This window comes from Gracilinanus agilis, chromosome 6, assembly GCF_016433145.1.
Source record: "Gracilinanus agilis isolate LMUSP501 chromosome 6, AgileGrace, whole genome shotgun sequence".
NCBI classification, from domain to species: Eukaryota; Metazoa; Chordata; class Mammalia; order Didelphimorphia; family Didelphidae; genus Gracilinanus; species Gracilinanus agilis.
Window position 1 is genome coordinate 289,820,738 of NC_058135.1, and position 12,645 is coordinate 289,833,382.

Below are 12,645 nucleotides of genomic sequence, written 5' to 3' on the forward strand. Positions count from 1 at the left end.
CGGGCCGGCCCGCGGGGGGTGGGGTGGGCGGGGCCGTAACGGGGTCCTCCTCCCCCCGCCCCCCCATCCCCGCGGCGGGCAGGCGCCGGCTCGTCAGTTTCGCTGGGGCTGAGTAACTGTCCCGCCGCCGCCGCAGAGCGGGGGCCCCGCCTCTCCCCGAAACCGCCGGGCGGGAGTGGGGGCGGCCGCCGCTCCGGCCTCTGCCTCCACGTAGCCCCCTCGGGCTCCCCTCAACAGCAGCCTCCTCTCACTACCTGGCCCTCACCCGGCCCGGCTGGGGGGACCCCACGGCTGGCCCCCTTCGGGAAACGGGCCCCAGTTCCCCCCCTCGTCCTGGGCGGGGCCGAGCGTGCCCCAAGAGCCCCACCTGGGAGTCTGCGGGGCCGGCCTGCTCCCGCAGAACCGGTCCGGCCTGGCCGCAGGCGCTGGGCGGGCTAGGCTTCGCCTAGTGGGCCGCACCCCTGGGCCGGGGGCTCCTCTCCCTGGCAGGCCAGGGCAGGCTGGGGGCAGAGGGCACCCTGGCCCTTTCGGGGGGCAGCTGCCTAGCCCGATTGGCTGAGCCCTGGCACAATCCAAGGCACCCTGGGGAGCTGCACCCCCCCCCCATAGTAAATGCACCAGTGTCAGAGCTGCCCCGACTTGAGTCCGGAAGACCTGGGTTCTAATTCTGCCTTCAAGGGACCTTGGCAAACAAATCAGCAGGGCCGGGAGTGGTGCTGGGGAGCCCTTGGGCCTGGGAATGGCCCAGCTGGGGCCTTTTCATTGAGGAAGAAATGCAGGGCCAGCCCAGGGCAGCCACTAGCAGACCCCGACAAGCAGCGGCCTGGGGGAGGGGCTTGGGGTGACTGCCCTGGATCCTGCTCCGGGCCCAGAGGCCCCCCCCACTACGGCCTGACTCCCCAAAGCCCTTTGGTCCTAATTAGCCCAGGGCTTTGAAGAACCTGTGCCCACACTAGTGTTCCCAGCCTCCCCCCTCCCCAGGAGAGGAAGGGGAAAGCTCCCTGGGGAGAGGCTGGAGAGGCTCTGATGTTTGGGCGGATGCCATGGGGGGGGCACAGAGACACCGTCAGCAGGCACCGGTCTGGCCTGCTGCCTTAGTCAGTGAGGCCCCCAAGCTGCTGTGGCTCAGCTCCTGACTCACTGCTCCCCAGCCCCAGCCACTTCCCCTCTGGGTGCCTCAGTTTCCCTGGATATAACATGGGGCTAATGACCTCCAAGAGGCTGGGGGTGGGGAAGCCTCCTGGCTAATTAGCACCCAAGATGAAAGAGGCCGGGGATGAGAGGAGACAGCAGGTGGGGGTGCCCTGGGACAGACGGTTTTATTTGGCCTGATCACCCTGGCAGCAGACGCCGTGGGCCCTGGCCGAGATGCCCAGGCTCTGCCCCTCATGGGCAGAAGAAACTCCCGGATCTCTGGCAAGCCTCCCTGGGGCCTTGGAGGCTGAGGCAGGAGCTCAGGGCTGGCACAGTGGCCTTTGGAACTGGGCCTGGCACAGAGCCCAAGAGCCGGCCTTCCCACAGCAGCAGTCTCTGAGCTGCGTCTGGAGCTAGCCCGGGTGAGGGGGAGTTTGCGGCCCGAAGCTCCCCCCCTTCCCGTCAGAGGCTCCTCCTGGCCAGAGGTGTGCACGTGACAGACGGGGGGGGGCGATCCCAGCAGCACCTGAGGCTCCCATCGCTTTTCTCCCCAGAACCCATCAAGTGGGTGGCCCCAAAGATGATCCCCATTTTACAGATGATGAAACAGGCTTACTGAGGCCAAGGTTCACCTTGTCTCTTGGTCACAGCTAGAAAGCCAGAACTAGAATCTGGGGCTCCCTCCCTGCTGCACCCCTGATGCCTCTCATTCTGGGAGGCCCCGTCTCGAGACCTGACCCCAGCCCAGGCCTTTCCCAAGCTCCCTTTGGGGTCCTTCTTGGGGGCTGCCACATGGTCGCACTATCCTCCGGGATTCCCAGCTGGAAGGGGCCTCACTGGCCATCCAGGCCACCCCTTCATTTTAAGAGGAAGAGAGGGGACTGAGCCAAATCCAAGACCCGAAGCTCCCCCAGGCAGGCAGGGCGGGCCCCCTACTTCTGGGGACTGAGTTATAGGGGCAGTCGGGAGACCTGGGTTCAAATATGACTTCACAACCACGAGCAAAATTCCTTTCCTTTCACTTCATCCATAATCTTGTTCTTTCTACCCTTATGGGCTCTCCCTGTCCTTGGACACCCCAAGCAGGTCTTTTGGCCTCTCCCCTGTACCAGTGAAGTCACCCTCTCTGTGGTCTCTGCCTCCAGCCCCTTCCCTCTCTCATCCCCCCCCACCTCCCCAGCCAAGGCAAGGCTTTGACAGAGCAGGACCCATCCCTGAGGAGGCTGCTGGGGCTCCCTCACACCTTCCAGGATCAAATAAATTCTCCTGCCCTTCTGAACTCGGCCCTCTCCACCTTCAGTAGGTTCTCCGACCCTCCATCTCCCATTTGCCTTTGCCTGGCTGGCCCTGTACCAGGAATGCTCTGGCTCTCACTCTCTCTTCCTTCAAGGCTCAACTCCAAGCCCCCATCTCTAGGCGGCCTTTTCCACTCATATCCCCACATGTTCTCTGCCCAATTAGAATGGAAGCTCCTGGAGGGCAGGCACAGCGCCTGGCACAGAGCAGGAGCTGAATAAATGAATGCCAGCCCACTACTGTTGTTTGTCTACCTTTTTCAAAGATGACCAAAGACATCCTCAGGGTAACGTCTTCACTAGGGCATGAGTTGGATTTAGGGTAGAGGGAGGCAGAGCCCCTCCCAGAGGCACCAGTCCAAGTCCCCTGGCAGGACAGAAGTCAAGATGACTGGCCATATGCACACGAAGAGATGCCGGATGAGGGAAACAGACCTGGGAAGATCTTTTACTCGATGGCCACCCCAATGTAGGGTCATCTACTCAATGGCGACCCCAACGTAGGATCATCTACCAAATGGTGACCCCAATGTAGGCTCATATACCCAATGGTGACCCCAACGTAGGATCACATCCCCAAAGGCAACCCCAACGTAGGATCACATCCCCGATGGTGACCCCAATGCAGAATCATATCCCCAATGGTGACCCCAACGTAGGATTATATACCCAATGGCGACCCCAATGTAGGATCACATACCCAATGGTGACCCCAACGTAGGATTATATACCCAATGGCGACCCCAACGTAGGATCACATCCCCAAAGGCAACCCCAACGTAGGATCACATCCCCGATGGTGACCCCAACGCAGAATCATATCCCCAATGGTGACCCCAACGTAGGATTATATACCCAATGGCGACCCCAATGTAGGATCACATACCCAATGGTGACCCCAACGCAGAATCATATCCCCGATGGTGACCCCAAGGTAGGATCACATACCCAATGGTGACCCCAATGCAGAATCATATCCCCAATGGTGACCCCAAGGTAGGATCACATCCCTGATGGTCACCTCAGTTTAGGATCACATGCCCGATGGCGACTCCAAAGTAAATGGAAAGAACAAAAGCGAGGAGCTGGCGATGGAAGGTGGCCCCAGAGGAGCCCGAGGAGGACCCGTTCTTTTTAGAAGTGGAGGACTCTGGAGGCGGAGTGCTGTGCACATGGTAATGCTGGACTTGGCTGAAGGGTGATTTCATTTGATTTGTCTTATCTTATTGTCCTTATTTATTTTTTAAAAGCCAAAAACCTCACCTTCTATCTTGGAACTGACATACTAAGCATCAGTTCCAAAGCAGAAGACTGGTGAGAGCGAGGCCATGGGGGTTAAGTGACTTGTCCAGGGTCGCACAGCTGGGAAGTGTCTGAGGCCACATTTGAATCCAGGACCTCCTGACTCTAGGTTGGCACTCTATCCACCGAGCCACGTAGTTGACCTCGACATCCATTTTAAACAAAGAGACAAACATTTCAAACTGTAAAGTCCCTTTCAAAAAGCAGCGCCCTGGCCCTGCGCCAGCCCTAAGGCTGCCCTCATTCAGAGTAATAATAGAATGATAAACAGAGGGGGAGTCCTTGGGCCACCATCACGATTCGCCTTCCTACCGGCCTCTAGAAGACGAGACCTGGCAACTAATTGCGTATGTTGGTCACTTAATGGCATTTACTGAGTGCCTACTATGTGCCAAGCGCTGGGATGAGTCAAGGGTGCCCATCCATCTCACAGTATGTAAATAACCAGGGACGGCAAGCAGAAAGGGAAGGAAATCTCAGAGGGAAAACTGGCAAAGGGCTTCCCTAGAAGATGGACTTTAAGCTAAGGAAGGAAGTCAGGAAAACTATGAGAAGGAAAGGAGGAGGGGAGGGCATCCCAGGCATCTGGAAAACCTATGGCAAAGGCATGGAGTCTAGAGATGAGAGTGCCTGCATCAGGAACAGCCACCAGGCTGATGGAGCTGGATGGCAGAATATACGGAGAGGAGTAACCGAGGATTCGCATTTGATTTTGGAGGTAAGATGAAGCCACTGGATTTTGCTTAGTCAGTAAAGGAAATAATAAATAAATAAGCTCCATTTCCTCAATGAATAAAGTAAAAAAAAACATTTAAATAAATATAAACAAAAGAAAGCCCACAAAATAGATTGATGTTAAATATAAAATCATACAAAATAGCAAAATAATATGAATATACCCTAACCATGAAAGCAGCTTACGAGGAGTGACCAAGCCATAAAGGAAGGGGAGGTCACCCGCTCAGGCGGATGGACCGGAGAAGGGAGAGCCTTGAGGAAGAGAAACCAATGAGACTTGTTCTGTTGCGCCTGACCCTTTGTGCCTCCATTTGGGCTTTCTTGGCAGAGATGCTGGAGGGGTCGGCCACCTCTTCTTCGGCTCATTTTACAGACGAGGAGAGGAGACGGGGTGAAGTGACATGCCCAAGGTCCTACTGCTGGGAAGTATCTGAAGCCAGATCGGAACTAAAGGGGACGAGTCTCCCCAGCGCCAGGCCCTGCGCCGTCTCCACTGGGCCACCTCGCTGTTGTCCAGGCGTTTTCAGTCGTGCCTGACTCGTCCCTCATGACCCCATTTGGGCTCTTCTTGGCAGAGATCCCGGACGGGTTGGCCATTTCCTTCTCCAGCTTATTTCCAGACGAGGAAACTGAGGCAAGCAGGGTGAAGTGACTTGCCCAGGGTCACCTAGCCAGCAAGCATGGGACATTGGATTTGAACTTGGGAAGAGGAGTCTCCCGACTCCAGGCCTTGCGCCCTCTCGGCGGCCACACCTTGGCTGCCCCAGTGAGGCGGCAGGGGCTGGTACGAGGCTGCCGTCTGGAGGACTGGGAGGAACCCTGGATCCGAATTCGAGCCTTCGATGGCTTTCTGGCCCAACATTTCCAGCCAACGATCCTCCTCCTCCTCATGGGCAGAAGGGCTGGGGGTGAGCCCCAGAAGGCTTTGGGCTAGACGGCCTCAGAGAAGGGTCTGGCCCTAGAATGTGGAATCGGGGCCCACGTCCGTCCGGCGTCCTCCGCCGGGGCTCAGGGGGTGACTCGCCCCCCAGCTAAGGGAAGCACCGGAATCGCCAGGCGCCGCCGTTGGCTTTCTTGGAGACTGGCAGTGACGCGGGGCTTTTCGAGGTTTGCCGCCTTAGCCTTGTTTCACAGCGGAGGCCGTGGAGGCCGGCAGCGGGACGTGGCCGGGTCTACGGCTAGACTGGAACTCCCGACTCCAGCTCCAGGGCCCTGCAGGGGGGGGGGGCCTTAGAACCCGAGGGGAAAGCGAGCCCTGCGGCCCTTGGGAGGAAGGCCCTGGGGGTGCAGGCACGGAAGGGGCTTCCCCCCACTGCCAGCCTTCAGGCAGGGGCCCTGCGAGCTGTTGCTCAGCAAGGCTGTGAAAGGAATTCTTGTTTGGGGTGGGCTTGGCTGGCCGTCGGAGGTTTTGTGGTTTCTCTGGGCCTCGGTTTACCCATCCGCGAAAAGCGACTCGAGTGGCCCGGAAGGCCGATGGCAGCCCTAAACCTGCCTTTCTGTGGCCTGGCCCGATATGGCCGATGGTGGTGGTGTCCAGCTGGAGGGGACGACTGGCCACTGGCGGGGGCTTCTCCCTCCCTCTCTGGCCCTTGGCTTGGCCGGCCCCAGGCCCTCTGGGCAGCCCTAACTGGGCTCCTTCCCTTGAAGGGCTGCAGGGCCTCCCGGGCCGCCTTTGCACCGTCCTACACAGAACATGGGCCAGTCCTGCGTCAGAGGATGCCGAGGGCTCCTGCGGACCCTGGAAGGGCCGCCCGGCGGGCCCCGGATCTCTCCTTTTCCTTCTTTGGGCTCCAGAGGCCGGCGTGGCCGAGGCCTGAGCCCCCTCCCGGGACCGCGTGCCCAAGTCTGAGCGGGGCTCTCGGGGCAGGCCGGGGGGCATCTTTTCGACAAGTAGCCCCTTGGAAAAGCTCCGCATTGACTGGTGGGATTGTTGACGACGGTGAGACGAAGCGCAGCCCTGGCGGGGCGGCTGAAGAGGGGGAAGGCCGGAGCGCCCCGCTGGGCTCTCGCATGGCTCTTCCGGCAGTGACCGAGGAAGAACGGCGACACCCAAGGAGAAACCTCAGCAAGCCCACCCGAGGGCCCGCCGGAAGCCGGTGAAAGCCTGCGCGGGGGGCAGATGGTGCCTGGATAGGGCCTGGGCTGATACTATGAAACACCTACAGCTGGGGGTCCTGCAGATGGTATACCTCGGGGACACGAGTGCAAATCCAGCTTCAGACACTACCTAGGACAAATGCCTCGTTTGCCTCAGTTTCCTCAGCTGTAAAACGGGGGTAGGAGCAGCCCCCGCCTCCCAGGGCCCTCGTAAGGCTCAAACGAGACCATCTGGGAAGGGTTTAGCTCAGTGCAGGCAACGCTACGTAAATGTCAGTCGGCGTAGTTAGGTGCCTCGGACCCGGGAGCTGAAGCTCGGAAGGAGCTCAGCCTCAGGGAGCAGCCGTGGATCTGGCCGTCTAGCCATGGGCCTGGGGCCCTGCTCTGGTCCACGAAGGGGCATCTATGTGGTTCCGAGACTCCTGGGCCTGCAGAGGTAGCAGAGCCCCAGGCTGCCGGCCAGGACCTCCGAGCGAGCCCAGTTTGGGAGTTCGGACCCGCCTCATCTCCCCCCAGGCTTCCTTCAGGCGCCAGCTGGACCCTCCCTCCTACACGCCTGTCACTTAGACGGGCTTTCCAGGATCTTTATGGACCAGCTGACGGGATCGAGCATCCTTCCAGCTAGCTCGCCGCTGAGCTCCAAGCCGAGTAAGCCTGAACCCCACTGGAGCCTGCTGTACCCCGAGGCCCTCCGAGGCCCCCGAGGAGCGCAGCGTGCAGCTCCCAGCAGCAGCGGGGCCTCGGAGGAAGCAGGAAGAGCCAGCGAGGTCTCGGCAGCCCCTTCTGCAGCCCGGAGTCTAACCTGCGGACAAAGTCCTCCTGGGGGAAGCAAGGCTGGAAAAGAAACCAAAAGCAGCCGAGCACAAGGAAGAGGGGCTGCCCAAGGCTCGAACCCCAAAGAGCACAGCCGCACCACGTGCTTGGCCATGAGGGCAACCAGAATTCCTGGAAGAAAGGAAGCAAGAGACGGAACATCGTGCTAGAAATCAAGGCTCCCTTGAGAAGAGAAATGAGTGTTAGAGGAAAGACTCGGAAGAGGAATGTACAAAAGGCATAAAACCTAACCCAAGGAACAGAACCTCTGAGAATCAGAAGGAACCAAACAGGACAACATGAGACAACAAATATTAAAAGTCAAATGAGGGGGCAGCAGGGTAGCTCAGTGGATGGAGAGCCAGGCCTGGAGACGGGAGGTCCTGGGTTCAAATCCGGCCTCAGACACTTCCCAGCTGTGTGACCCTAGACAAGTCACTTGACCCCCATTGCCTAACCCTTACTGCTCTTCTGCCTTGGAGCCAATACACAGTATTGATTCCAAGATGGAGGGTGAGGATTTTAAAATAAAAAAAGTCAAATGACTGAGGGGCAGCTGGGTGGCTCAGTGAATTGAGAGCCAGGCCTAGAGACGGGAGGTCCTGGGTTCAAATCTGGCCTCAGATACTTTCTGTGGGTCACTGGGCAAGTCACTTACTCCCATTGACATGAATATTCATTGTTATAATTATGTGACTCTGACCCAGGAGTTGAATCTCAGAGGAATCTCAATCCTTGCCACTCTTCTGCCTTAGAACCAATACACATTATTAATTCCAAGAAAGAAGGTAAGGGCTTAAAAAAAGTCAAATTATTTTTTAAAAAGGAAGAAAATACAAAGTACTCATATTAAAAATATAAGACACTGCTTGGAAAGCAGGACAAAGAGGAAAGAAAAATCTAAGAATCATTAGTCTATCTGAAATCCATCACCAAAAAAAGGGCCTCTATACCATATTTCAAGAAATCACAAATGAAAAATGCCTTCCTATTAGAGTCTATTAGAGAGTTGAGAGAAGAATCCACTGGTGACCTCTTAAAAGAAATTTTAAAATGAAAAATCCTAGGAATTTTAGTAGTAGAGTGTGCACTTCTCACTCACTTCTCTTCCCTGTAAAGAGAAGGGCAAGGGGCAAAGAGAAGAAAAACACACATTTAAAAAGATTCTGCACAAACAAAATCAGTGCAGCTAAAATGAGAAGAAAAAGTTAACTGGGAAAAAATCCTTGGGGCAAATTTCCTAGATAAAAGTATCATTTCCAAGTTAGATACGGAACGGATTCAAATTTATAAAAATAAGAGCTATTGAATACCAATATATTTCACGGCCATGATTCAGGGCTTCCAATGTAAAGAAAAAATGGTGAAAGCATCTGGAAAGAGTTCAAGTACAGAAGGTGAGTCACACAAGATTTGGTGGCTATCACAATTAAAGAAAGAAAAGCTTGGAATAAGATACTCCAAAAGCCAAAAGACATAGACTTGCAACCAAGAGCAAATCACCCAGGAAATCTGAGGATAAGCCTAAAAGGGCAAAAAGTCAAGCTTGTCAATGCATTCCTGCTAAAAAGGCCAAAGCATAGCGTAAACTTTGAAATGTAAATATAGGGATGAAGAGAAATCTACTTTGGAACAATCAGAAGAGACTACCTACAAGGATGAAGCATCCACATTCTAAAAGGGAAGGAGAAAAAAGTGTTACCTTAGTCTTAGATAAGAAAAAAGGGGCGTAGGGTATGTCTAATAATCCTAAAATAAAAAAGGGAAAAAATGGGAGGGAAATTTACTGTTCTGCATCATCTGGGAACACAGATTACTAACAAGGAAAAAGAGGTAGGGGGAGCAGATATTACTTAAACCTCATTTTCACTTAAGTTGATCAAACATAGATTGGTGGCAGGATATTAGAACACACATACACACACAAATAGATTGGTATAGAATTACATTCAATTCAATAGGGAAATGGGAGGATTCAGGGAGAAGAAAGAAAAAGGAGGGTAGTTATAAGCAAAACAAATTTCACCTTCAGGGGGTGGACCACAAAGGAGGTTTAAAAAGAAAGAAAAGCCAAAGATGGATCTATGACTGGTGTCTGGCCAAAGAGGAAAGAAGAGAAGAAGGAATGGGGAGCAGAAATAGACTGTGTTTAGTAGAATGTGCACTTCTTTGTAAAGAGAAGGGCAAGGGGCAATGAGAAGAAAAACACACACAATTAAAAGGATTCTGCACAAACAAAATCAGTGCAGCTAAAATGAGAAGAAAAACAGTTAACTGGGAAAAAAAATCTTTGTGGCAAACTTCTTAGAAAAAGGTTTAATTTCCAAGTTAGATAAGGAACGGATTCAAATTTGTAACAGTAAGAGCTATTGACCAATTGATAAACTATAAGACTAAAAACAGGCAGTTTATTTATTTTTTTTTTACAAGCATTTATCTCTGCCTCCCATACCCCGACCCAATTGAACAATTAAAAAAAAAAAAAACTTCCAAAAAAGACAGAAAGGGGAGGGACTCAAGATGCAGAATGAAAAATGTACATTTTTAGGCATGGCTAATGGGGGAATTTGCTTTGCTTGAATATGCATATTTTCTTATAAAGTTTTTTTTTTCTTTTTCCAAACCAGGGCAGGAAATAGGAGGGAAAGAAAAGTAAAGCGTGTTCATTGTAACAAAAAAAAAAAGGAAGGGACAAAATCCTGCAGCTCAGACCCCTTAGAAGCCAGGGAGGAGCAGGGCCGTGTGTTGGGAGCTCTAGAATCTCACCTCCTGGGTTCCTCCGGGGCTGTGAGCTTCTTGAGGGCAGGCATTCCTCGCCTCCTGATTTTCCCAGACGGAAGACATCAAAGATACTGGCCGTCACCCAGCCACTGAAGTCATTAGTTTTCCCCTGCTGCAGTTCTCTCTGCTCCTCCAAGGCGGGGATTTTCATTTGGGTCTTTGTACCCTCGCCTCGGGCTCAGGCTTGCTGGGCTGAACCTTGGGGGTCCCCACACCAGCTCCTTCTAATTCACTGCAGCGAGCCCTTAGCATCACCTGCCATGTTGGAGGCCCGGCGCTGGGCAGGGGGTTCAGGGACGAAAGGCCTTGTTCCTAAAAAGGCTGAGGAGTGACCAGCAAAGTGAGGTTACGTTTGGGAGAACGAAGGGGGGAAGACCTGTGGGATCCCGTTCTAGTCCTCTGGCCTTCCTGAACCTCAGTTTCTTCATCCGTAAAACAAAATTCTAGCGGCCTCTGTCCCAGGGGACAGGAAGGACCTCGGGAGCTTTGGGCCAACGCTGCCACGTGCGGGATGAAGAAAGTGAGGCCTGGGCAGTTCTGGGGTTCCCACTCCCCCAGAGTAGAAAGGATGGGGGAGGGCGCCCCGACCACCTCTAGGAAGTGCACCAGAACTCCCCTGGCTTTGGAGCTGGGCTCCGCTCTCTGCAGGACGCTCCGGCTAAGATGGGGCACCGCCAGGCCTTTCCCTCCCCCCGCTGCGCCTCCAGCTCCCCGTCTTGCCCACCGCCCTGCTGCGGCTCTCTCTCCCGGCGCTCTTTCATCTGTTTCCCGAATGCTCGGCCGGCGGCCCGGATCAGAACCAGGCCTTTAACGAGGTCCTCTGATTCAAATGTGGCGCCTCTTCAGGGCCAGGCAAAGCAAAGGAGAAGAGAGATGCGTCTGGGAGAGCCCCTGCAGCCCTGACTTTGGTCTAGAGGCCTGGGGCCAGGGGCGTCCTGGAGGGAAGGTCCGAGTGCGAATCCTGCCTCTGACGCTCCGGCCCGGGTCACCTCTGTGAAATGGGGACAAGAGCTCCAGCCTCCCAGGGCTGGGCTTTCTTAGGTCCCGGTGGGTGTCCACGCTGGCTGTTATTATCCTTCCTCTAGCAGAATGTTACCTTGACCCGGATCCGCCAAGCGGGGCTCAGCCCTGCTCCCCGGGGCAGGGGCAGGCCCAGAGGTGCCTGCGTGGGAGGCCGGACTGAGCCAGCCTGGGCCCAGGCTCCCTGCGAGGCCCTGCTCCCGCCCCCAGAGGAGGGTGCCCCTCGCAGGTGCCCTAAATTCCAGGGTGAGTCAGTCGGCTGGACCTACCTTGGGTCAGTCGCCGCCTGCCTCCTCTCAGGCAAAGAATAACAAGCCCTCGGCTAAGGCTAACAGAGGACCCTCCACTGTCCTGTCCCTGTTTTACAGACAAAGAAACGGAGGCTTCCCCAGGGACTGAGGGGGTGTAGCAGCGGCCTCCCTCCCCTGCCCTCCCTGGCCTGGCCTGGGATGCAGAACTGTCCACACAGCCGTGGCCAGGAGCTTGGGAGGGGAAACTGAGGCTGGGGGCACAGCAGAAGCCCCTCCAGGGGAGGGTCCGAGTCCCTGAGGCAGAGGGAGCCCTGAAGGAGCCAAGGCCTGCGGGTGGGGCCCAAGAACGCGACCAGCCCCTGGCCAGGGAGGGGACATGGAACGGAACGGGGCTAACCGTCCTACTGACTCTCCCACCTGACAGAAGAGGAAACTGAGGCTAGCAGGGCAGACCGCTGCACCTGAGCGCCTGAAGCTCCCGGGAGGGAGGGAGGGAAGGCCGGCGCCAGTGCGGGGCTCCCTCCCCGGGGGCGGCGTCTAGGCCCCCCCCTCCCGCCCCCTCAGCTCCAGGCCAGCTCCTTCCGAAACCTGCTCCCCCCTCCTCCCCCTCCCAGCCCCGGAGAACCGGTTGGGCAGGTCACCCCGAGGGGGACTGGTCACCGTTATTTCCCCACGCATGCGCCGTCCGCGCCCCACGCCCGGCCCGGCTCATTAGACGAGAGCACCCCGGCCCCTCCCTCGCGCTCCCCACCCCGGGCGCACACGCACCGCCCGCCCCGAGCCAGCGCGGCTCCAAGCCCATAAAGTGGGAGCCCGTCGGGCCGGCCGGCTCAGAGCCCGCCTAGACACCCGCAGCTCCCAGTAGACCTCCTCGCGGCAGCGTGCGGTGCAGCGCGGCACGGCACGGGCACCGGTGCGGCGGCTGACCCTCCTCCTCCTCCTCCTCCTCCTCCTCCTCGGGGCCCCCTCCTCCCGCGCGCCTGCCCCGCTGCCGCGACCATGCCGCGGGCTTTCCTGGTCAAGAAGCCGTGCGTGTCCACGGGCAAACGCAACTGGAGCGAGCTCCCAGACGAGGAGCGGGGCGAGATCTACGTGCCGGGTGAGTGGCGTCGGGGCTCCCCACCCCCCCGCCCCCCTCCCTGCCCTGGGCGCCCCCTCCGCGGAACCAAAGACCGCGAGCAGGCTGGGGGCGAGCGGTGCTGCTTTATTGGGGG

General features: G+C 56.5%; 1 protein-coding gene across 1 annotated transcript in view; it reads left to right on the forward strand.

Annotated features, from left to right (window-relative positions):
• The first annotated feature begins 12,430 nt into the window (after nucleotides 1-12,430).
• The window catches only part of OVOL1 (ovo like transcriptional repressor 1), a 10,165-nt gene continuing 9,950 nt past the window's right edge, over nucleotides 12,431-12,645 (forward strand). Inside the window, exon 1 of the mRNA XM_044680361.1 lies at nucleotides 12,431-12,530. Coding sequence (XP_044536296.1) covers nucleotides 12,431-12,530 — 100 coding nt within the window. The remainder of the gene's footprint in view (nucleotides 12,531-12,645) is intronic.